This window comes from Urocampus carinirostris, chromosome 4 (genome assembly GCF_059441175.1).
Source record: "Urocampus carinirostris isolate Australia breed hairy pipefish chromosome 4, RoL_Ucar_1.0, whole genome shotgun sequence".
Classification (NCBI taxonomy): Eukaryota; Metazoa; Chordata; class Actinopteri; order Syngnathiformes; family Syngnathidae; genus Urocampus; species Urocampus carinirostris.
Window position 1 is genome coordinate 28,825,641 of NC_142352.1, and position 23,516 is coordinate 28,849,156.

General features: G+C 38.9%; 1 protein-coding gene across 5 annotated transcripts in view; it reads left to right on the forward strand.

The window, feature by feature from the left end:
• Nucleotides 1-23,516, forward strand: part of ppfia1 (PTPRF interacting protein alpha 1) — a 50,795-nt gene that overhangs the window by 16,953 nt on the left and 10,326 nt on the right. For all 5 annotated transcript variants that reach the window (XM_088334046.1, XM_088334045.1, XM_088334047.1 and 2 more), the window contains exons 7-20: nucleotides 552-785; nucleotides 3,978-4,124; nucleotides 4,488-4,622; nucleotides 10,300-10,383; nucleotides 10,488-10,619; nucleotides 10,779-10,841; nucleotides 10,908-10,987; nucleotides 11,277-11,427; nucleotides 12,604-12,827; nucleotides 12,910-13,141; nucleotides 17,016-17,045; nucleotides 20,409-20,533; nucleotides 20,612-20,784; nucleotides 22,511-22,604. In XM_088334046.1, coding sequence (XP_088190172.1) covers nucleotides 552-785; nucleotides 3,978-4,124; nucleotides 4,488-4,622; nucleotides 10,300-10,383; nucleotides 10,488-10,619; nucleotides 10,779-10,841; nucleotides 10,908-10,987; nucleotides 11,277-11,427; nucleotides 12,604-12,827; nucleotides 12,910-13,141; nucleotides 17,016-17,045; nucleotides 20,409-20,533; nucleotides 20,612-20,784; nucleotides 22,511-22,604 — 1,904 coding nt within the window. The remainder of the gene's footprint in view (nucleotides 1-551; nucleotides 786-3,977; nucleotides 4,125-4,487; nucleotides 4,623-10,299; nucleotides 10,384-10,487; nucleotides 10,620-10,778; nucleotides 10,842-10,907; nucleotides 10,988-11,276; nucleotides 11,428-12,603; nucleotides 12,828-12,909; nucleotides 13,142-17,015; nucleotides 17,046-20,408; nucleotides 20,534-20,611; nucleotides 20,785-22,510; nucleotides 22,605-23,516) is intronic.

Genomic DNA, 23,516 nt, shown 5'->3' on the forward strand with positions numbered 1-23,516 from the left:
CACAAACAAATATGGTAAACTAAATGCCAAACCCAATTATAAAAATCAATTAATGTCCTTGCCATTATCATTGACTGCCTTATTCACAACTAATATTTTTATTTTGGTCAAACGTAAAAAAATGCATATTTAGAATAGTTGTATAAGCTCATAGATTTTAAACAGCAGTTTCACATCAATTTTCAAAAACGTAAAAGAAAAAAATATGAGTGTTAACAAAATAGATATGGGGGCGGCAGTAGCTCAGGAGGTAGAGCGATCGTTTTAGGATTAAGGGATCCCAGTTCGAATCCCGGCTCTGTTACATGCCGAAGTGTCCTTGGGTAAGACACTGAACCCCCAATACTCCCAATTAGCAGGTTAGCGCCTTACATGGCTGCACAGATCACGGCCGCTATTGGGAAATGTGAAGCACAATGTAAAGCGCTTTGGGAAGTCATTGACTTGAAAACCGCTATATAAATGCAGATCATTTCATTTCATCATATATCCTATTTAAAAACCAGTTTTAAAATACTTTTGCTGCATGTTTTTTACCCATTCATCCACAGCGGTCATCTGATGGATCAATCAGTCAGGAGGATGAATCAGGTACCCCTTTTGGCAAGGTTGGGGAACTCCAGGAGGTGCTCGACCGTCAGACCGCTGATCTGGGCCAGATCAAGGAGCGTATGGCTGCAATGGCATTGCGAATCAACGAACTGGAGGAAGATCTGGACACAGCAAGAAAAGACCTTATCAAGTCTGAAGACATGAATACACGATTACAGAGAGACCTTAGAGAAGTAAGCTTACTGTTGTTTTGGCACAGTTCTTGTTATTTCGATAAGATCACTAACACCCTGATAGGTTTCCTCATGTACTACTCTGTCCTCATTTACTTTTGTTTTGATTAAATTCTTTGGACAAAAAAGAAAAAAAAATCACCTTTAGAAGAAATTAACCGTTTTTTGAAGTCAAAAAGGGTGAACTACGTGAATTGTGTAGCTCCAAAGAGGGGTGGTTTGGGAAATTTCAACAATAAATAACCAGGCGCTTGAGTTGCTGCGTTTGTTCTACGGTTGTGTTAAAAGCGGTGACCACTGCCCATGGAAGGTACAGGAACAGATAAATCAAACTAAATTTCGGCATTTTTTCCAATCAGGATAAAAAAAAAAGACTAAAATACGACTGAAGGCGTATACGCATGAGTGAATTTCACTTTTTGCCGAAACAGATGTGTATATAATGACAGGGACAAACAGCTAAAGCCGCACTGCAGGTAGTTAAAGGGGAGGGCCGGTATTTATTGGGTCGGGACTTCTTGCAGAGATTATACCTAAATTGGTGAGGAATTTTCTGGAAAAGTCAAAGCATGACAGTGGCTGAAGAAATTCTAGCTAAATATGCAGATGTTTTAAAGAGGAGCTTGGCACCCTCAATGGCGTAGCGGTGAAAATGTGTATGGACCCCAACCCACAGCCGTGGTTCTACAAACCACGCACAGTTCCATATGCCATGAGAGCCAAGGTAGAGGCCGAGTGGTCAAGCCTGGAGCAAGTGGGGGTCATTTGAACCTGTTCAATTCTCCCACCGCGTTGCTCCAATCGTGGCGGGGGTAAAAAAAGATGGTTAAGTCCGCACATGTGGAGACTAAAAATTGTCAATCAATCAGGCCTTACAACTCGACACCTACGTTCTAACTCGAGTGGAGGACTTGTTGACCATGCTAGCAGAGGCAAAGCATTCACAATGCTAGATATGAGCCATGCATATCAGCAGCTGTAATTGGATGAAGAGTCTAAACAATGTCACAATCAGCGCACACACAGGTTTATTCAAGTACTACCGCCTGGTGTTTGGTGTGGCATCCAGTCCAGCCATCTTTCAGCATAAAATGTACTCAGAGACATCCCCGATGTTAGTCTACCTTGATGATATTCACGAGGTTCTGAAGAGGATGGCAGACGCAGAACTGCTTTTGAAGCGTCACAAGTGCGTTTTTCAAGATCCAAGTGGCACGTATCTGGGTCACCTGATTTCGGCTCAAGGCCCGTCACTTGTGGAAGAGAAAGCGAGGGCGATAAAAGAAGGAGCTTCTTTTAAAAGAAGCTCCAAAGAATGTTGCTGAATTCTTGTTGTTTCTGGGCTTAGTAAACTACTATGGGAGTGTCTTGCCGGACCTCTCCTCAGTATTCACCCAGCTCTACCTGCGCCTTCACAAACACAGTTCATGGAAGTGACAGCAGATCAAAAGAAAGATTTCCAGCATGTAAAGGGGTTGTTACACTTAGCAAGACTGCTGGTGCACTTTGACCGGACAAGGAGGTTATCCTATCTTGTGACGCATACCCTTATGGTGTGGGGCCGATGCTCTTTCACAAAAGACGATGGTAACAAAAAGCCCGTCAGCTATGTATCATGTACTCACTGTCGCAGAAATAGGTTACTTGGTTAGAAAAAAATGGGTAGGCGTAAATTTAGCTGTGAAACGCTCCCATCACTACTTGTATGGCTGCCCATTTACCATCTTTTCGGATCATAAGCCCCTAATGCGTCTAGTCAATTAGTTAAAGGGCATACCTCCCATGGCTTCAGCAAAGATTCAACACTGTGTGTTAACCTTATCAGCATACCAATACAGGATTGAGTACAAGGCAAGGAGTGAAAACGCAAATGCTGACGCTTTCAGGTGCATGCCTCTCTCTGACACACCAAGCCACACCAATATGCCCCCCTAGACATTTTTTGATAGACAAACCAGTGACCGCAAAATAGATTAAAATCTGGACTGACTGGGAGAGACCCAATATTATCATAAGTGAAGAAATGGCTGTTGCAAGGTTAGCCTACAAAGGTGGAGGAGGAAAGATTCAAGCATTATGGCAAGTGAAAGCTGGAGTTGAGTGTACTGGTTGGTTGTATCCTCTGGGGCTCCAGAGTCATTGTTCCACCTCCAGGTCAAGAGCAGGTGATGAAGGAGCTACATGATGCCCAGCCTGGGGTGTCACGTATGAAAAGTCTTGTCAGGTCATTTTTGTGGTGACCAGGTTTGGAACTGCGCCTTGGAAAAAAGAGGTTGTCACAAGAGGACAGTGTGAGGAGTTTTGAGGACATTGGAGCAGTGCCAGTCACACCGGAGCACGCTGAAAATTAACATGAAGCACTATCAGAAAATGCAAATGTGGCACCTGGTGGACTGTCTAAGCGGCCCGCTAAACCTGCCTCAGTTCCCAGTTCAGGAAAGACTACTCAAGAGCTAAGGAGAACAAAGAGGCAACGCAAGCATCTAGATATACTGACATGTTGAAGTGATTTTGGTTGTAAGGACGAGAAAAAAAAAAGTAATGCATTCATATGACTTTTACCGAAGTCAGTTCTGACCACTGAGTTTTAATAAAACGTGTGCCATTTTATGCCCTGGTATATTTGCACTTGGTGTTGTAGAAAGAATTATACCGACGCACCTGTCATGTTTGATTCTAAAGAATTTCGCCTGCAAATGAATGAATGAATGTTGTTGACAAAGGAAAGTGCAAAAAGATACCAATGTCTGTGTTGCGTTATTTGCCATCCAATGCAACCACTCTGTTTTTATTTTTAATTATTTGGCACGCAGATCTATGTGACGATATAACAAGATTATGTTGAAGTTAATTGGCATGTAGTTGCCTAGGGGGGTATTGCATACAAGTGTAATAAAGACTTGCAGGCTGACTGATTAAGCACAGTTTGAACTAGTCTGGCCCATGCATTTTGACTTAAACGGTGTCACAATTGCCGAATCTAATTTTAGTTCTAGTTCTTTTTCTTTTGGTTTTATGTCATTGGTCTTTCGTAAAGAACATACTAAGGGAAAAGGGTTTACTCTTTTAGCATCAAAATTAGTACCTTTTAAATAGATTTGTCATTTGCCTAAAGATAACCAAGTTCCTGATAGTAATTTGGTTGTGTGTTTTGAAAATGCTAGAAATTTTTATTTTTGCTACTATGTTCAGTCCATGGCTCAAAAGGAGGATATGGAAGAGAGGATCACTACTCTGGAAAAGCGCTACCTGGCAGCTCAGCGCGAGGCTACGTCTGTCCATGATCTAAATGACAAGCTGGAGAATGAAGTTGCTAACAAGGAGTCCTTGTTTAGACAAGTAAGTTTTCCAACAATGTCTGTTTTGCCATTTTAAGCCTAACACTTTGCAGCCTCTTTATGCCTGTGCTGGAGCAGACGGTGCATAATTCACAGTTGAGCGTAATGTATGTGTTTTCTGTGATACTTGTGTGCAATACATGCATTCTTTTCACTCGATCACCTTAAGAGCACTGTAGCTTCTCCCTGGCCACAATCTCTTGGCACTACCGACACACTGGAAAAAAAGCGTTTGATAATTACCTTATTTATCATAGTGTTTGGTGTTGGTTATGTTTTGCTTCAAAGTTGGAATGTGAAGTAACTGGCTTGGATTTGCCATTGACGCATTAAAATTATTGATAACTCTTTGCTTCTAACATAGACGGAAGACCGAAACCGCCAGCTTCAAGAAAAATTGGACGTAGCTGAACAGAAACTGCAGCAGACTATTCGCAAAGCAGAGACTCTGCCCGAGGTGGAAGCTGAACTCGCGCAAAGGGTAGCTGCCCTTACGAAGGTATTGACAGCTGACAGCCTTTTTAAATTTGCTACTTTTTATTTACTGATTTTAAAGAAGTACATGCCAGCTTGCACTTTTGTTCCACATCTAAATTGAGCTTCCGATAACCTTTGCCCTATATTCAACTTACCTTTCATCTCCAAAATCCTTGAAAAAGTAGTCACCTCCCAATTCCATGCACATCTCACTCTGAACAGTTTGGTGGAGCCCTTCCATTCTGGTTATCATCCATGACACATCACGGAAACTGCACTCATCAAAATCACAAAGAATTTTTTTCACTGTAGCAGATCGGTTCTCTTTCCATTCTTATCCTTCTTTACCTCATTGTTGCCTTTGAAACAATTTCTCACCTTATCCTCCTCAGTAGCCTTGCCTCAATTGGCATCACCCACACCCCGCTCCAATGGTTCATTTCTTACCTCACAGACTGTACTCAGTTTATACAACTCCTTCTCTTTGGATCCCTCTCTAGTTATCACAGGTGTGCCCCAGGACTCAGTCCTGGTGTCTCTTCTCTTCATAACCTACCTTCTCCCCTTTAGCCATATCTTCCGTAAATATAACATCACTTTCCACCGCTTTGCAGATGACATCCAACTCTAAATTTCCTGCAAAACAAACTCCACACTCCCACCTCTTTCCTTAACCTCCTTCCTTTCTAAAAAAAATGCATGGTTCACTGCTAACTTTTAAAAACTAAACCGCAAAAAAACTGAGTTTTTCATGTTGGCACCAAATCCACCCTGTCTAAAGTTGATACCTTCTCACTCTCTCTATCAACAGCGAGATAATCCAACCTCCTTCCATTTACTTCTGCTCTGTAGATCCTCTTCAACATTCGCTCCTCCTCATCCATCCTCTCCATGTGTCCAAACCAACAGAGTACTCTCTTATCCACACGCTTGCTCAGTTCCACCACTACTCCAGTTCTGTCTCTCACAATTTCATTTCTCAATCTATCCAATCTTGTCACCCCTAACATACTCCTCAAACACTTCATCTCAAAAAGATTCAATTTCCTTCTCAAATCTGCGTTCAGGCTCTAAGTCTCTGCACCATACAACATAGTCGGCACAATCACACTCTCATCATAAACGGTCTTACATAGTTCCCCCCATTTTTAACTACTTTGCTTGTATTTTTTTTTTCATTTTTGTTGTCTGTTTTTATCAGTTTTAATGTATCACTTTTTTATTATGAGTACAGCGACCTTGGGTGTCCAGAATAGTACTTTGAAATATTTGTTATTTTATTATTATTATTACTATAACTATTTTGAACGGATCTGTACTTAGGATCACAGAGCTTCTTTCCATGGCAGTGTTTTTTTCAACCAGTTTACCCAGGCATACTAGTCATACAATGCATCTTTAACTGACCTATAAGTGAAGTCACTTTGTGGAAATGAGATGGCTAAAAAAATGTGTTTGGTAGTCAAGACTAACATCTGTCTATAATGGTTATATTTTGTAAAAAAAATCCTTGTAAGCATTTCTAAATATATATTTTTTTCAATTTAATCCTCTTGTTGAGCTATGGTGATGAGAGTATTAACAGAAATATTGCCTTTGTTCTGTGGTGAATCTGAAATTGAAGCTGGTGCTTAAGATACTTCACGTGCATCTATTCTTGGCATCGTCGTAAGGCTTTGTGTCTTCATCACTTTCTTTTTCCTTAGTGTGTTCCATGCAGCTTTATGGGCCCTAAGACTCAAAAGGTAGACCAACTTTTTTTTAGAGGGGCGACATTTTTTAACCACTTAACTCAACTCATTTATTTTTGTTACTAAATTTAACCAGGCATAGGCATGCATTCATGCAACAATGGATACGTAATTCATAGAGTTGCTTTGCCGTGCAAATATATTGCTTTTCACAAACTTTTTCTAGTTTCCCAACTAAAAGATTTTGAATTACAAATGTACATATCAAATTCAAGTTAACATAAATTATAGTACTATTTAAAGTCAATATTCAAAACTACCAAATCTATTTTCTCAGATTTTTGTAACCTGAATTAACTGTATTTAATAAATTTCTAGGGAAAGATTGATTCATTATTATAGATTACACCTAAAAATGGTTACCTGCCTACCCGTTTAATCGAGACAATAATTACCACAAAGCCAATTGACAAAATAAGTTCAAAGATCTAAAGAGCTGCTACACATTTGTATGCAATCGAAGAAATCTAATTAAAGATCTCATCTCATCAGCCGTACCGCTTATCCTCATTAGGGTCGCGGGGGGGCTGGAGCCCATCCCAGCCATCTCCGGGCAGTGGGCAGGGGACACCCTGAACTGGTTGCCAGCCAATCGCAGGGCACACAGGGACAGACAACTCATTCGCTCATTCACACCTAGGGACAATTTGGACCGGCCAATTCACCTGAAATGCATGTTTTTGGAACGTGGGAGGAAACCCACGCAAGCTAGACCTAAGATTTATGGCCCGAGCCCGAGCCCGAACCCGAGGCAATTTCGGGCCGGGTCGGGCCTGAAATGTCAGTCATACGGTCGGGTCGGGTCGGGTTCGGTCCTGCTTTTTTTTATTTTTTATTATTTTATTTTTTTTAATTAATTAATAATTATAAATATATGTTCATTAAAAATATATACTTAAACTATGTATGGATACTAGACCAAGGAATATAGTAAATCAAATAAATATTATTTGTGTACAATTAGTTGTGATTGCGGAAATCATAGCGTACAGTGACGTTGGTGACTTTTCCATCCGCATTAACAAACGCATTTTGTAAAATACGATCGCGCTTTATTGTTTAAATAAACGCGTTATATAGACTAGAATCTCCCAATTATTATAATTAGCTCGCTTTATTTTGTTTTAAAGCGTATTATATAGAATACGATCGCTTTTGTCGGAAGCGTACATTGACGTTGGTGACATTTTCATCCGCGTTAAAAAACGCAATTTGTAGAATACGATCGCGCTTTATTGTTTAAATAAACGCGTTATATAGACTAGGATCTCCCAATTGTTATAATTAGCTCGCTTTATTGTTTTAATAAGCGTTTTATATAGAATACGATCGCTTTTGTCGGAAGCGTACATTGACGTTGGTGACATTTTCATCCGCGTTAAAAAACGCAATTTGCAGAATAAAATCACGCTTTATTGTTTAAATAAACGCGTTATATAGACTAGGATCTCCCAATTATTATAATTAGCTCGCTTTATTGTTTTAATAAGCGTTTTATATAGAATACGATCAGGGGGGGGGGGAATTTGCATAGGAGTCGGAAAAGGGCACAACACGTCAACACCCCCTCAATGAAAGTGCTGCGCTAAAATCTTAAGGACGTACTACTACTGCTGCTGTGGATTATGGCCCAATGATCAAGTCGTCAAAATGATGGACGCCCTTAAATGTTTTCGCTACCTCAAAAAAAAAAAAACGTCAATGACAGATTGTCGCTTAATGTAACATCTGCAGTGCAGACACAGAAATATAAAAGATGTAAATGTTTATACAGTTTTATTTAACTTAGGCCTAGATGTTGTAACAAAAGGCAGAGTTTAATTTGTTATCATAAATCACCCCTCCTTATAAATAAAATATGTAATTTCGGGCCCCCTCGGGCCGGGCCAGCAAATCCAGTTAATTAGTCGGGCTCGGTCCGGGTCGGGTTTAATACCCCTCGGGCCTGCGTCGGGCTCGGGTGCTTTTTTTTGGCCCGATCTTACCTCTAACGCAAGCACGGGGAGAACATACAAACTCCGCACAGGAAGTCTGGAGCTGGATTTGAACCCACGACAGGTTCCCATGACATGAACTGTGCCGCACAAGCGCTAACCACTGCGCCGCCGTGCTGCCCCTAATTAAAGATGACCAAATAATATTTAGTACCCTAGCAAACAATCAGTTATTCTTGCAAAATCTGCAGGGATAAGCAAACTCCAAAGACCATGGATTGACACAAACTGTGTCTGTATGTGTCTTGTTATATCTGGTTGGGAATAAAATTATGCCAGGAACAACCGTCCAACATGTTGGCCGTGTGTTCATCGGAATCTGCTTTAGTGCTTTAAAACCATGGCTGACTAACTGTGATTGTTGAAACTGCAGTCAGTTCATGACCATACGTCCAGTGTAAGGCTAGGTATTGCCTACAATTTCACACTAAAACAAGCTTGAAATACACATTTATTTGGAGTGGTTAAGATTAGAGTCGTATTCAAATTTGACAATTCCAAACAAAAGCCATGCATGTTTAAAGAACCACCAGCATTACTGAATTAAAGCACGTTTGGAGGAATAGTGGTGGAATATTCTGACTCAGAGCACGAAATAGGATTTCATGACACTATGTATGATGTTATCATCTATAATATATCCTAAATGTTATCACTTTAATATCTTGCAAAGAAATGTTTGCTTAGTTTAAACAACGGGTTGGCTACCCAAAATGTTGAAAGAGCCATATTAAACACAAAAGAAAATTAATAATTTGTCTTAAGCCGCAAAAAAATTAAAAATTTTATTCAGGCCTTGAAAAGAATGCAACACATGCTGTGTTTATCTATATTAGCCTATTACCAAAATGACTAGGTTTAATGTATCACATCCTGTGGAGAATGATGCAACACGTGACTACTCTAGAATACCTTAAGTTTAACGCCAATCCAATATTTTCAATTACATTATGTTTCATTTCCTTGATAAGATTAGGAAAATGCAATAAAGAAAACCAATTTTTGAGAATTTGAAAAAAAAACGACAACAAAAAAAACAGAATGGAACATGCCCCTTATCTGCGCAACAAAAACAATAAAACGTAGCCTGCGTTTGTACAGATAACTGCTGGGTTCAAACAGGAAAGACGGGAGAGAGAATACAAGTGGAGGAGCTAATTTCGCTCTCGTCTCATGAAGTTGTGAAGTAAAGCCCAGAATTTAAATTCTATATTTAGATCACAGCATTGGTAAATTATAGTTTGTGTCATGTTTGTCATCCTACAAAAACATATTAAAATAAAAATATATGTCCCTTTTTCATTTATTTCAATTTGTAAACATTTTTGGAAAATTGCCAGGGAGCCACTCCTCAGTGCTAAAGAGCCACATGCGGCTCCCGAGCCACAGGTTGCCGACCCCTGGTTTAGGTAGCAGACAGGATTTAAAAATGCTATTAAAGTAGCTCAGGTTCTAGCCCTAAATGTTTTGTGACTGGTATAAGTATTTTTTTTTCATACATAGAAACATGCAAACACAAACAATGAGGCGCCAGGTGGTTCCACTTAAATATCTGAACCATATTACTTAAAATATTTGAAGGCGAAATCTGCTGGTACAAATAGTTTGATAGCCTTGATACATGTTCTTCATATACAAAATTACGTCTACCATCCTAATTTGTGATGAATTGATAGATCTACTTTTGGTGTTTTAGTTCAGTTTGTTTGTGCTGAACCTGTGTATTGTCACTGCGTTTTGGTGTTGCTTAGATACTTAAGTCCTTTGTTGAAGTACATTAGGTGGCTTCATCCTTTAGAAGGACTTCAGCATTGACTCTTTACCTTCTTAAGAATGACAGACCACATACAGAGAGACAAAAACCTAGCTGTAGAGACATGTATGATTGTGCTTCGATATGAAAAGCAAAGTATTTAGAAAAGTAAATGCAGATTTTATTTTCTGTCTCGCTCAGGCAGAGGAACGTCATGGTAACGTTGAAGAACGATTGAGGCAGCATGAGGCCCAGTTGGAGGAGAAGAACCAGGAATTGCTCCGAGTAAGAAATTGGGCTTGGCCTTTGGCCATCTAACTTATTTCATGCATCCAATGTTTTACTGATACTATATTTCAGTTCAATTGTATGTATTTTGACCTTTTTAGGCAAGGCAAAGAGAAAAGATGAACGAAGAGCACAATAAGCGCCTCTCTGAAACAGTGGATAAACTCCTGTTTGAATCCAATGAGAGACTCCAGCTTCACCTCAAAGAGAGGATGTCTGCTCTGGAGGACAAGGTAGTTACCATCCATTTGAATATTATTTTGTTGCATTTCGACTACTGACGAGAAATAGAATCAAAATCATTCTAGACCTAATTTATCCATCCCCTTACTACTTTTTGGTAGCAACAGGTCCAGTTACCAAACCATTACTCCTAATACTTTTCTTTTCAGAATGCCCTTATAAGGGAATTGGAGCACACCAAAAAGCTAATTGAAGAGTCTCACCATGAAAAGGTGAGATTATCTTTGAATTCAAAACATAAGACTTTTTAAACATTTGATAAACGTCGTGTCCTACAGGAGCAGCTCTTGATTCAGATTGAAACATTGAGGGCTGAGGATGAGCAGGGCAGGAGCAGGAGCAACTCATTACTACATGGGTAAGTTTTGTGTTTCAACCTTCATTTGTGGATTCTGTGATTTGAAACATTTCTAAAATAATATAAATGTTAAATACAAGGGCATAGGTATTTCTTTGAATTGGTGGGGACATTGGCATTTATTTTAAAGATATCACAAAATATTGGTGGAGACAAAACCATGATTGTTCAATATAGGTGGGGACAAGTGTCCTCCGTCCATACCCAAACTACATACACCCTTGGTAAAATATCTATTTTGACACTACAATATTCAACCAGATGGCTTTGTTTGCATGTGTTTTGTTAGACGATCACAACTAGGGAGCACCCCAGACTTCAGGTATCCAGTGTCTGCTTCTTCTATGATGGACAGTAACTCAGACCTCTACGGGGGTGCTCTTGTATTGAGGCGACCCCAAAAGGGAAGAGTAGCAGCACTTCGAGATGAACCCTCCAAGGTAAGCTGCAAAAAAATATTTCACATTTAAGATTTATTACTTGCCTAATTATAAACTCATACCATTGAAATTAAGATTCAAATATCCTACTGCAGCGTGTAATCGTAAATCATTGACGCATTCAAGAAAGGTGTTGTACCAAGCCCTCAAAACATGATCAGTATTTTTAGTAAAATTATTGATGTATACATCATGACAATATGCATCTAGAGCAATAAACAGTTGACACAGCAGTCAGCCAGAAGACGACTAATTGGATGCCCCTCCTCACCAAGGAAAGGCTCAGTGGGTTGCCTAGCCTGCTTGGTTGCCACAGTAGCTGGTTAGACTGCTCAGGAGCTTTTGTGGCTTGCTAGTTTTTAAAGTAACCTCTGCAGGGTTCGTATGGGTGCTTAAAAAAAAAAATATATATTATTATTCAGCCAGTATCAACCATCAACATGATATCTACCGGAAATCACGCGAAGCTACCGAAATATATGAAAATACTTGAATTTTAATGTTGCATTTTCAAGGTTTGAATTGTGCTTGAATTAAGGGGAAAGTGTTTGTAAATTCTTGAAATTGTTACTATGTTTCTCAACAATTCTGCTTAAAAATGACGCCAAAACAAATCTCTGGTGGTTTCGCATTTTTGACTTTTTACTCAACAGCTCTATGGGGAGAGGCTTGTCTCAAAAATATTTACATGTGTATTGTTCCAATCTACAAGTATATTTGCTATTTACTCAAAATCTAAAAATCATGTGCGTTGATAAGTGCACATGCAGAAATAAATATAACACATATAAATTGCAGATATGTTTGTGGATATGCAAAATACATGATTCACACCAGACTTCTTTTAATGGTACTGGAGAAATTTAAAAATTGGTTGAATTTGGCCATAAAACTGTGTACAAACACTGCCTTTGTGGATTGTTTTAATCTTTTAACAATAGTTGTTTACTTTTGGGTTATAGTCCACTGATCTTTTGTATCACTTCTATCATAAGTGGTTTTGTCAATTTGGTGTTAAAATTATGCTTTTTCCTTCTGTTTGCTTCCGCTTTTGAACATCAGCGTCATGTAAGTCAACACAAAGATAGAAAAAATACAGGCATACACCTGATGTCTCCAGGTGAATTCTAAATCCCCCGTCATTCTCCTTTTTTACAATGCTTTTTTTCGATCCAGGTGCAGACTCTTAATGAGCAGGAGTGGGAGCGTGTCCAACAGGCAAATGTGCTTGCAAACGTGGCCCAGGCTTTTGAGAGTGATATGGATGCCTCAGACCTAGAGGAAGATCGAGAGACTATCTTCAGCTCAGTTGATATTCTGTCCCCTGGAGGCCAGGCAGATGCACAGACTCTTGCATTAATGCTGCAAGAGCAGCTTGATGCTATCAACAATGAAATTAGGTACCGCTCAAGTCCAGACAGAAGCAACTACCACAATTGTAATATTTGAAGTGCAACTCAAACAATTTGTTGTTTTCCTCAGAATGATTCAAGAAGAAAAGGAAAACACTGCCATCCGAGCTGAAGAAATTGAGTGTCGGGTGGGCAGCGGTGACAACCTTGGAGGACGATTCCGCTCAATGAGCTCTTTACCGCCTTCACTGTGTGCAGGCTCTCCTATTGGTAGCTCTCCCCCAGGCTCTGGCCGCTCAACACCAAGACATATCCCTCACAGCCCCCACAGAGAATTAGACCGAATGGGTGTCATGACCCTGGTAAGACTTATTTAACGTTAGGTTTCTGTCTTTTTTAACAATAATAACAAGCGAGGAGTGACACCAAATCCACGATTTTTTTCTTTATCTTTAGCAATTTAGAGCAGAGGTGTCCAACTCATTTGAGCTCGGTGGGCACACACTAGAAAGAAGATCACACGGGGTCAGACTAGTAGATTAAGAGAAAGAAAGAAAGAAAGAAAGAGGGAGAAAAAGGGAGACGGGGAGAAAGAGAGTCCAGAGAGGGAGGGGGGAGGAAGAACAAGAAAGAGTGTGAGCGTCTTCTCGCTATCTAGCCTGCAAGTTTCAGTTAAAAGAGTATTTATATTCATAATTACAAACAGACCATCTTGATGTTATGGCCCTGGTAATACCAATCTTAAAGCCCCAAAGTGTAATATTTGACCACAAAATTGGACTGTGTTGTCTGGTGCAAGCATGGGCCAGTGCCACAGTGACAGAGCACAGTGTGGATTCAACTTTTGTAAAAGAAATACAAATTTTTCAACCCATGATTTTTTAATAGACTTAAAAGAAGCAATTATTAAAAGAAAAATTATCATGCTAATAATGTCTATGTAGAACAGATATTTTACTACAACCCTTCAGAAGGACTTCTAATGGTGATCCTAGTATCAAGTAAAGAATTCTTGTGCTGTTTGTCGGATAATGTTACTTATTTTAAGCATAATTTTTTACCATTTTACCAACATTTTGAAAATAATTCATAACATGTTTTTTAAGAGCATAATTATCTGCAAAGTAAAAGAACTATTGGAATGTAAAATCAGCTTTTTGCATTTTATATATTTTTCCCCAAATATGTTTGTTATTTTTATTTCCAATTAGTTAGAAATGCAGTTTAATTAATTATATGAAACATTAAAATAACTTAATGTTTCCAACCTTTTGGTTTATTTGGCTGAAAATTAAGTTCTCAAGAGGTACTTCATTAAACAAGGATGGATAAAACTGGCCATAATCATCAACCTGTACGGTATTTGCTATTGGCGTTCCGTCTGTCTAATAACACAGTGCACAATATGTTGCCATCAATTGACAATGAATACAATTCAATTCAAAATCCACCAAATATTGAAAGCACAGCAGGGGATTATTTTTTTTCATATTTGTCATATATGTACGTGGATGACCAAGTCTACATGTGACTTTCTCCCCCTGAAAAAAAGCATTACTGCATTGATCCGTACATCATCCAGAGCTCCCTCTCCCAGCAGACAGTAACATACTTACCGTTTGGAAAAAGTGGCTTAAATCCAGACTCTGCATTCTGTAGCTATGTTCCGTATTTTCAGGTACCAGTGCCTTCAAATCAATTTACATTACTTCTACTTTTCTAAATTCCTGATGGGTGCAGTCTGGCTCTAGTCTACAATTACCTTATTTTGGTGGCTCCCCTTTGAGCAGAAGAACCCTGATGAGCTGATCATTTAAAACAGTTCTGATGAATTAGACACATTTGAAAGTGCCAGGACAATAGTTTTCTGTTTTCCCTATCCTTGACGTCAGCACTGCCGTGTGTTTCTTCATTTGTTGAAAAAAATAACCAGTTATATTTCCTTTACATTTGGGTGGGTGGGTGTTTGGTGGGGTGTTTGTGGGCAAAACTCACGCCTGTCCGCCAGAACCCCTTGACTTGAGATGTCCAGTGATAATTCATATCATAGGATCTTTCATCCTGTATTTTCACGGACAGCTTTTTCTGCACCTCGCCGAGAAGGATTTGTGTCCCGCGCCTTTGACGTGTGGCTGAAGTGGTGTTTCTCTCTTTCTCTCTGTCACTCCCACCCTCTCTCACTCAGTCGGCAGGCCTTTGATCTAATAAACAGTACCTTAAAAACCGATATCGTTCGATCCTTAAGTCAAACATTATGAATTATAATGGATGTCTATACGTCCAAATAATGCACATAAAACACTTTGTGTATAGTATGTGGTTGGCTCCTACATCCAATAACATATAAATCACAGCACAATGCCATTTTGAACCTTCACATGTTCTCACAATCGGTGGAAAATTCAAGCTCCCAATTGTTTACTTTTCAATGCTCTTTCTTTGATTGAAAATACAAAAAGAATGAAAATGTACATAATATGTATCTGCAAGCCACAAGAGTTAATGAAGTGAAAGAAAAACACAATCAGACCCTGGTAGACCAAGATATCTATTTGTATTTTAGTGGCTTTTGAAATATAGAAAAAAATATTTGTCAGCCATATAATGTTCCTTCTTTGTAATTTGTATATTATTAACACTCAATGGAAGCTGTTTTCAACACAATTGATAAAAAACAAGCTACATCATCATAGAAAAAAGGTTTACTTTTCCGCTCAACCCACTATTTCCCCTTTCTGTTTCTCTTTTATACATCACTACACTCTTGACCTCCGTTACCTCACAAAGTTCATGTAGAAAAGGAAATTAATTATTTGGTATTTTGCTCTTGGGGTAAAACAAACTTCTATTGAAATGTGGCAGTCTGGTTGTTTATTTGCTCTGCTAATGCCATGTCTCTGTGGAATGCAGAGAGTTGGGAGCTCCCTTTCAATATGGAACGTGTATAAGACCATATATAGTTTAAGCCACCAAAATTGCTAATCTGCTCATGGGTTTCTTATATTAGCTTGGCTGCACCTAACCTTTTGACATAACTTTGCAACTCCTAGTTTGGTTGGTTGTTGTGCTACTAGTCTTTCCTTGTTTGTGTGGTGTACCATGATTGTTCTATTGCTACGGACACACTAAAGGCAAAATTTTGCGAGGAGAGCGTGAGTTTAATCACGGGCGTTGAACATGTTTTTTGTCGTGCCTTGTGACAAAGGGGAAGGGCACCCAGTCCTCGCCAACTAAGCTAAGATACAAACTTTAGAACTCTTGGGAAGCACTTTGGTGTTTCAGGTTTTGGGTGCTTAATTTAGAGTACACTTTTTTCCACCCTCAATAAACTTGCCAGAAAAAAAGGCAACTGCTGCACTGTTCCTTAAAGCAAATCGCATTTTTAGTTCGGAACAGTGCTCCACAAACTGTGATGATCAATCTGTCGTTCTCTATTGCTATTTCTATTGCCACATGTTTGTTTATGTGATCTTGTATTCGACCCTCCTCTCGTATTGTTTCTGCAACATGACGTAGGTGGTATTTTTTTATCGCACTTTACTTCAACTTCACAGAAACATTTACTACCATGAATATTTCAATTCTAAAGAGCGACCCAAAACTCCCCGCATTTGGTGTGTCCGTAGCATATGATCATGTGACTTTATGAATTATAATATATGCAGGGTTCGAACGGGTGCTTGAAATCCTTGAAAGAACTTTAATTTTTGTGCCGTGTTTTCAAGGATTAAAAAGTGCTTGAATTTTGGGTAAAGTGCCTGTCAATGCTTGAAATTGTGATCATGTTTCTCAACAAGGTAGCTTTTTCTAGTGGTAATTTGTAGGAACTTCCTGCAACTGAAAATAAAAGCTACATATGACGGTCATTTGCCCAACACCTTTATGGGAAGAAATTTGTCCCAAAAACAAACATATTAGTGATATATTCAAGATATGAAAATCATATGTCTTGATAAATGCACACCCAGGATTTAAAATCGTATATACAAATCTCAGATACATGATTCACAATGGATTTTCCTTTTAATGGTACTGGAGAAATTTAAAAAATTGGCCTTGAAAGTCTTTAAAAAGTGTTTGAATTTGGCCTTGAAAATGGTGTATGAACCCTGTATAAGCCATTGAATGTCCTCAAAATGAATGACTATCCTCTTCATTTACTTCTGCATGACTTGATTCCTCTAATGTTTGGCCTAGCCTTTCACTAACTGCTTTTTTCTTCTTACCATGCTTCAGCCTAGTGACCTGCGCAAGCACCGCAGGAAGGTAAACAATAGACCGGCTTAACTGTGTCTTTTTTTTTTTTTTTTTAGTACCTTTACTCATCTGCCATCTTTTATCCAAGCAGTATTTAGTTTAGGTTTCTCCTATATGTCTCCAGCAATGCACAGTGGACCCCCGCATATTTGTGTTTCAGCATTTAAAAAAATCGCACGTTGACAACTTTTTTTTTAGCCTATCCTAATTTGTTGAAAATAATTCTCAAACTGATAATGTCTGTCACAAAGTGATATCACTCTTTTTGAAACAATAGCTTGTCAGTGTTAGTTGAAAACAAAATATGAATTTATAGTTTGCAACTAAATCTTTGAATTGATAAAGCAGAAGTTAATGCCAATTGGTTTGCTCATCTAGTAAATGGCATTCACCAGCAGTGCCCTATTTTGTTTGCTATGGGTTTATAATTCCCAATATATATACCAAAAAGGACGTACACGGCAACCAGTGTTGATTTTGTTACAATGACTTGTCAATACATGGATAATACAATGGTTTAGGCTTATCCATTCCGCACAAGCACAGCAAATGTGTTCCGAGCAGGCCTCGCTAAAACTAACATCATTAATATAACTATTACTTTTGACATAGCAGTCAAATATTTGTTGTAATCCTAATTATTGTTATCAGAAATTGTGATTTGTACTTTGACGTCATCTGTATTGTCTAAGTGAACATAAATGTTTGCTTGTTTTGAATGAAGATTTGGGTTCAGTTGGTTGTATACATTTCTTGTTCTAAATAAGTTGCTTCCCATCACATGACCACTGTTTCTGATAGATACAAAGCTATGAAATAATATCTTTTTGCCACTTTTTTCTGGAAAGTGTGTGCTCTGCATAATCCCCCACGTGCCGCCATTGCTGTTGCAACAAGCCCAAGCGTCAAAAGCACTCCACTACATGGCAAGCTCTAAAGCCAAGCTGTGTAACCCCCAGGTGTCAGATTGTACAAAGACTGAATCACACTCTGCAGCAAAGCAGCACTTTAGGATTTCAAGCTGCAATCCAAGGTTCATGAGGTGTTGTTCACCTTGAAGAACAATCACTGTTGCTGAACTGTTTTTCCAAGCTAGCTTTCCAAAAATGTTTCATCTATGTTGAAGACAAGCAAATTTTGCGGGTTGCAACTTTGCAGATCAGTTGGTTTTAATTGCTTCAAGAAGTTGCTTTCTCATTGAGACAATTGTGTTGTTCTTTGTTGTATTAGTTGTTATACTTTCTAAGGGAGGAGGAGAAGGCTGGGCTGGCAGAACAACTCCGTAGCACAGTGAGGAAAAAGTTCACCACCCCCTGCCGAGCAGAGTGGCATAGGTGTAGGGAGAAAGCCAGGAGATGGGCAAGAACTATCAAGCAAATCCAAATCATCTTCCTCCTCAGTGTCCAGAGAAATATATTTTTCAGCATAGTTGCCCAGCGCATGACTAAGTTCCTTTGTCTGGAATTGACTGTTCCCTGGGAGGGAAAAGATGGAGGAGGCTTTTTAAAGAAAGTGAGCAAAGTACAAGGAACTGGCTGGTGAATGCCAAAGCAGGGGGTGGAAGACCGAGTGCAATCCCATAGAAGTCGGGTGCAAAGGATTTGCTGGTCAGTCTCTCACCAGGGCATTCAAAATCATGGACATTCCCTTCACTCCCAACAGGCAAGCCATCAAGAACATCACCGACACAGCATAGAACTCCAGCTGGGTCCCCTGGGCGAGGGTGTCTGTTGTGAGACCCAAAGCACACAGTGAACCCAGTTGTCGAGACTGATGATGTGTCTTAAGTTGCACCAAAAGTGTATATTAGAACTATTATATTAGTTCTACTTTTATTTTGCATTTCTTCTTTCTCTTTGCAGTTCCTCGTGTCAGGTTATCATAAATTCCCCTTGTGCTTTAGTTCTAAACTGGCTAATGATTCCAAATTCCTTGAGTTCTTGGGTGTGTGTCAAGTACAATAACGTGAACCAATAAAATGGTGGAATGCACCTAGATTTACAGTTTAGCCACCTTAAGCTAACCCAGTACTAGATAGATGAATCAGTGATTTCTTCATATAATTTACCCAGTATTCACTACAATCAAAATAATTTTTGCCTAAAAAGGAGGTCAAATAGAATAGTAAATTTTTTAGTACGGACGCTGCCCGACCTACGAACGAGTTTCAGACGGTTCTAAGTTGAATTTGTCCGCAAGTTGCTTCAGTGCCATACTTTGTATGGAATGCATGTTTAAGGTTTATATAAATATGTTTAAGACTTGTATAAGTAACCTGTATTTTTTGTCATACGAAATAACATTTCATAAAATAATATGCTCTATAAAGATAACTAAAGTGAGGTTTAACTTACTTTTGGGAGATGCGCTTCAAGAGGTCCTCCTCCGGGGTAAAAAGTGGCTGAAAAAAAGCATTCCAACCATTTTCTCAACCGCGTCGAGCTTTCTTATTCCACTTTTGTTTCAAAAGAAACAGCTTGCCTCTTCTTTACACTTAACACCAACCATATTGAATGGATGCACGAGATATTAAACAATAGAAACACCAAAGATCTTAGCGTGCTAGCGATACAGTAGACGTTGTTATGATTACACACGAACCAGGAAGTAGAAGTCTGATTTCTTCTTCGGGGTGGATGCTGGATGACCTCTCACAGTACCACGCGGCGGAAAGAAGCACTACAGTACTGTCCTCTACTTGGAAAAAGGTGCACACAAAACAAAATCTAACTTGCAGCAATGTCAGGATATTTTTCGACATCCCGAAAAAATATCGTATTTAATGTTTTACGCAAGTTGAATGGTCGTAAGTAGGGAAACCTCTGTATTTTTTATTTTGCCAACTAATTTGAGACAAATGTTTGTTGTTGTTGTACCGGATTGAGACTTGTTACCGGCAGATACTCAAAATAAAGACTAGGACTTGGGTGCCAAAAGAGTGAGCGGGATGCTTTAAGTTATAACAGACAATAGCCTATCCAGATTCAGTTAATATGGCTTGTCCACTGCAAATAATGGAGGTCCACTATGCATGGTTTTCATCTTAAACACTGTTCTAACGCAACTGTCAGAAGGAAACTCCTCACAGTCTGCTTGTTTTTTGTTTTGTTTTCCAGAAGAAAAGAATGTCACAATTGAATGGGTGTGATCTAGGAAATGAAACATCACTATACCCAAAAGTGTATTGGTGTGAACGAGTGACATACCCTGTAAAGCGAACAATTATCAAAACTTAAAATAAATTTGGATTTTTTTAATATGCACTTGTATAAATCATGGTTCAACAGATAATGCAAATAATGTGCTCATTCCACATTTGATATCTGACATTTGATTTCCGGATTTCATGCTTTTTTTATCTGCTGCATACAGTCTGCTCAGGATGACAAAACCACTATTCAGTGTGAGACATCACCTCCTACCACTCCACGTTCTATGCGCCTTAACAGGGAAGCCGGTCATGCTGCCAGCCATGAGGACATAAGAGACATTCGAGGGTCAGCTTTCTTCTTGAAGCTTGACATGAAATAATGACATTTAACTAATAGTAAATCATTTTTTTATTGCTTTTGCAGTCTAATTGGTGCACAAGATGGGCAGGGTAGCAACCCTAGCAGCAGTAACAGCAGCCAGGATTCTCTCAACAAAGCAGCTAAGAAGAAGAGCATTAAGTCTTCTATTGGACGGTTCTTTGGAAAGAAAGATAAGGGCCGGCCTACAATTTCTGGAAAGGACTCGCCCGGTCAAGGTGAGAGGCTAGTGTGGGTAATGGTGTTTAGTTTTTTTTTTTGTTTTGTTTTTTTAGTGCAGCAAGAGGATATTTGTTCAGACTTAGAAGTTTGAGTCAAAAACTTTCCTTGGCAAGCACGCTGTGCACAGCTAGCATCAACCGCATGCAACGCTGCTGGCGATCGGGCATTTTGTTTTTGGCGTCGGTTGTAGAAGGAAACTCTAAACTCGCAAAACGGGGTGGCGCCGATGACGTCAAGTATCAAACATGTTTGATATTTTTGGCACTCAATTGCCAAATTCCTCACCTGTGCAGAGGGGACAAAGGAAAACTGCGAGCTAGCCTTTTCCACAATGCATGTGCTCTACATACAAAACACCGCAATGTCTGAAAACATTTATGACGCCCTTCTTGAGGAGGAATTGGTTGATATTTGCCAAAATTATTAATTTAATGCACAACAGGAACAAAACTGGATGTTTAACAATCATTTATTCATTATTTAAAACATACTCTTGATATTTCAACTTTTTCACTGTCTCACAAGTCTCACTGCATGCATCCGAATTGAACAGTGCAAATCATTAACAATGCTAGTTATTTTTGTATCATTGTAGTCATTGACGAGTTGCTGGAATTATGGCAAGCGACTATTATATAAGACCAGTACTGCGGCAACCACCAATGACAACACAAAGGACTGCTTTTCACGTCTGTGTTGCAAATCTGGCACTATTCTCCACCTTATAGTTGTTTAGGAATACAGTGGTACCTCTTTATACGAGCACCTTCACACATGAGAATTTTTACACACTAGTTTTTTTTTGTTTTGCAAGCAAAAATCTTGCTCGCTCCACATAGGAAAATCCACTTTACAAGCAGTCCCAGAGGCTACCGCTTGTGACCACTCACCGCCATCACCACGGTCCAGTTTACACTTGCGCCTCCCGGCATAAGGCACCTGATTCCACACGCTTGGTTTTAGCTGTAGCGAGCCTGTATTCCATAAAAAGATCGTTCTGATCGCAACTTTTCAGTTCTGGAAAGAGAAACGGTAAGGTGTCTAAGAGTAAAAGAAGAATGATGACAATTGAAAAAAAAAAACTAGACTCATGAACACAAGTGAACGGTGTTCATTCAAGTGACCAAGCCAAACGAGTACAACCAGGAAGCAGCGAGTACCAATCACAAAGCCGCCGAATTCAAAGGAATGATTTCAGAGAGAGGTTATGATATTTAAAAATTGCAAAGAGGAGGTCGAACCAGTGAAACTGGTGGCTACAAACGATATTAGAAAGGCGCAGTGCGTCAAAAGACAAGAAGAGTGCATTAAAGCTAAGCCAACTTTTTGTTGGCCCACACATCAGGTAAATTGACTTTCTCCCTAGTTTCTTCAATTGTGAGTGATGTTCATGCTGCTATGTACTTTTGCTATTCCTTTACTCAACGTGTCACATTTAGATGATGCGAAGCATACGACTTTTGGTGGCTGTGGGTTGACAGATAAAGGTATACCGGTTGATAGGGGAGCTCGGGTGAATTAGTAATGGTTTGAAAGATCTTTAAATTCCCACAAAATACATTTTAATACGTTTTTAAAAGTTTGCAGAAATTATCTTATTGTAGGGAGTCTTGGAACATATACCCAGTGAGAGGTGGGGGGGAAAAACTGTAGGTTTTTTGTTTCGTTATTTTACATCGTTTCAACTGTTTTCCCAGAATTGATCAATTTGTCTGTTCTTAGCTGGTACCCCTGAAGCAGAAAACGCAGCAAAAGATGGGCTAGGAATGGGAACCCTTGGAGGCTCTGCAGAAAAGAACAGAAAACTACAGAAAAAGTATGTGTTACTCTGCCATTGATAATAATATTTTGCCACAATCTGACTTAATACTAATCATTCTTAATGCTCATAATACATTACAATGTTTGTTCAAGTACACACTATGTGTTCGCCTCCCTTGGTTCCTGCTTACGATTTAGTTCATTATTATCTTTCCACATAGTGTTTTACATTGCAGTTATTAACATCCTACCCCAAAAAAAAAAAAAAAAAAGATTCTGCCATTTATTTATTTGTTTATTTTTCATACTAAATCCAAACAGTTAAACGTTTATGCACTTTGAAGTATCAATTGTTGTTGTTATTTTACATTTTGCAAATCTACCTCTTATTTTTTGTCACCTTCTTTTTATTTTGTGTTTAGTCCAAAGACAGGGTAAGTCAATTTATAATTGCTTTGGCCTTTTCTTCCCATCTTTGGGTCTTCATTGCTGCTCTCCTTCTGAATGGCTTATGTCTTTACCTAATGTAAGCTCATATATACTGTTATTTGCTATAGCGTTTTGCTAGAAATGAAAAAGCATGAAGTTATGTACAAAAGGAAAATGGTTAGTCGATCCTTTATATGAATATAGCAAAAATGTATTTGCGTTCCAATTTTTTAAAAGGTCACTCTTTTTGCCATTTTGGTCCAGCTCACCTTTTGTATGCCTTTTTATGATTTTTGGCTAATTTTTTATTTAGCATTACAGCAGGTACCAGTTTCAAATACAAAGGCAAGAGCACCCAGCTACTCCAATAATGGTGGCTGCTATTGTATATCTGCAGGAATATTCCAAGAGCTTGAAACTCGATAAATACGTTTTTTGAAAGAGTTAAGACGTGTATCCAGAGCTCAAATATCTAATCCTTAATTGATATCTTGCACTTTCCTAATTTGGAGTTTCCCAACATTTACATATACAGTAT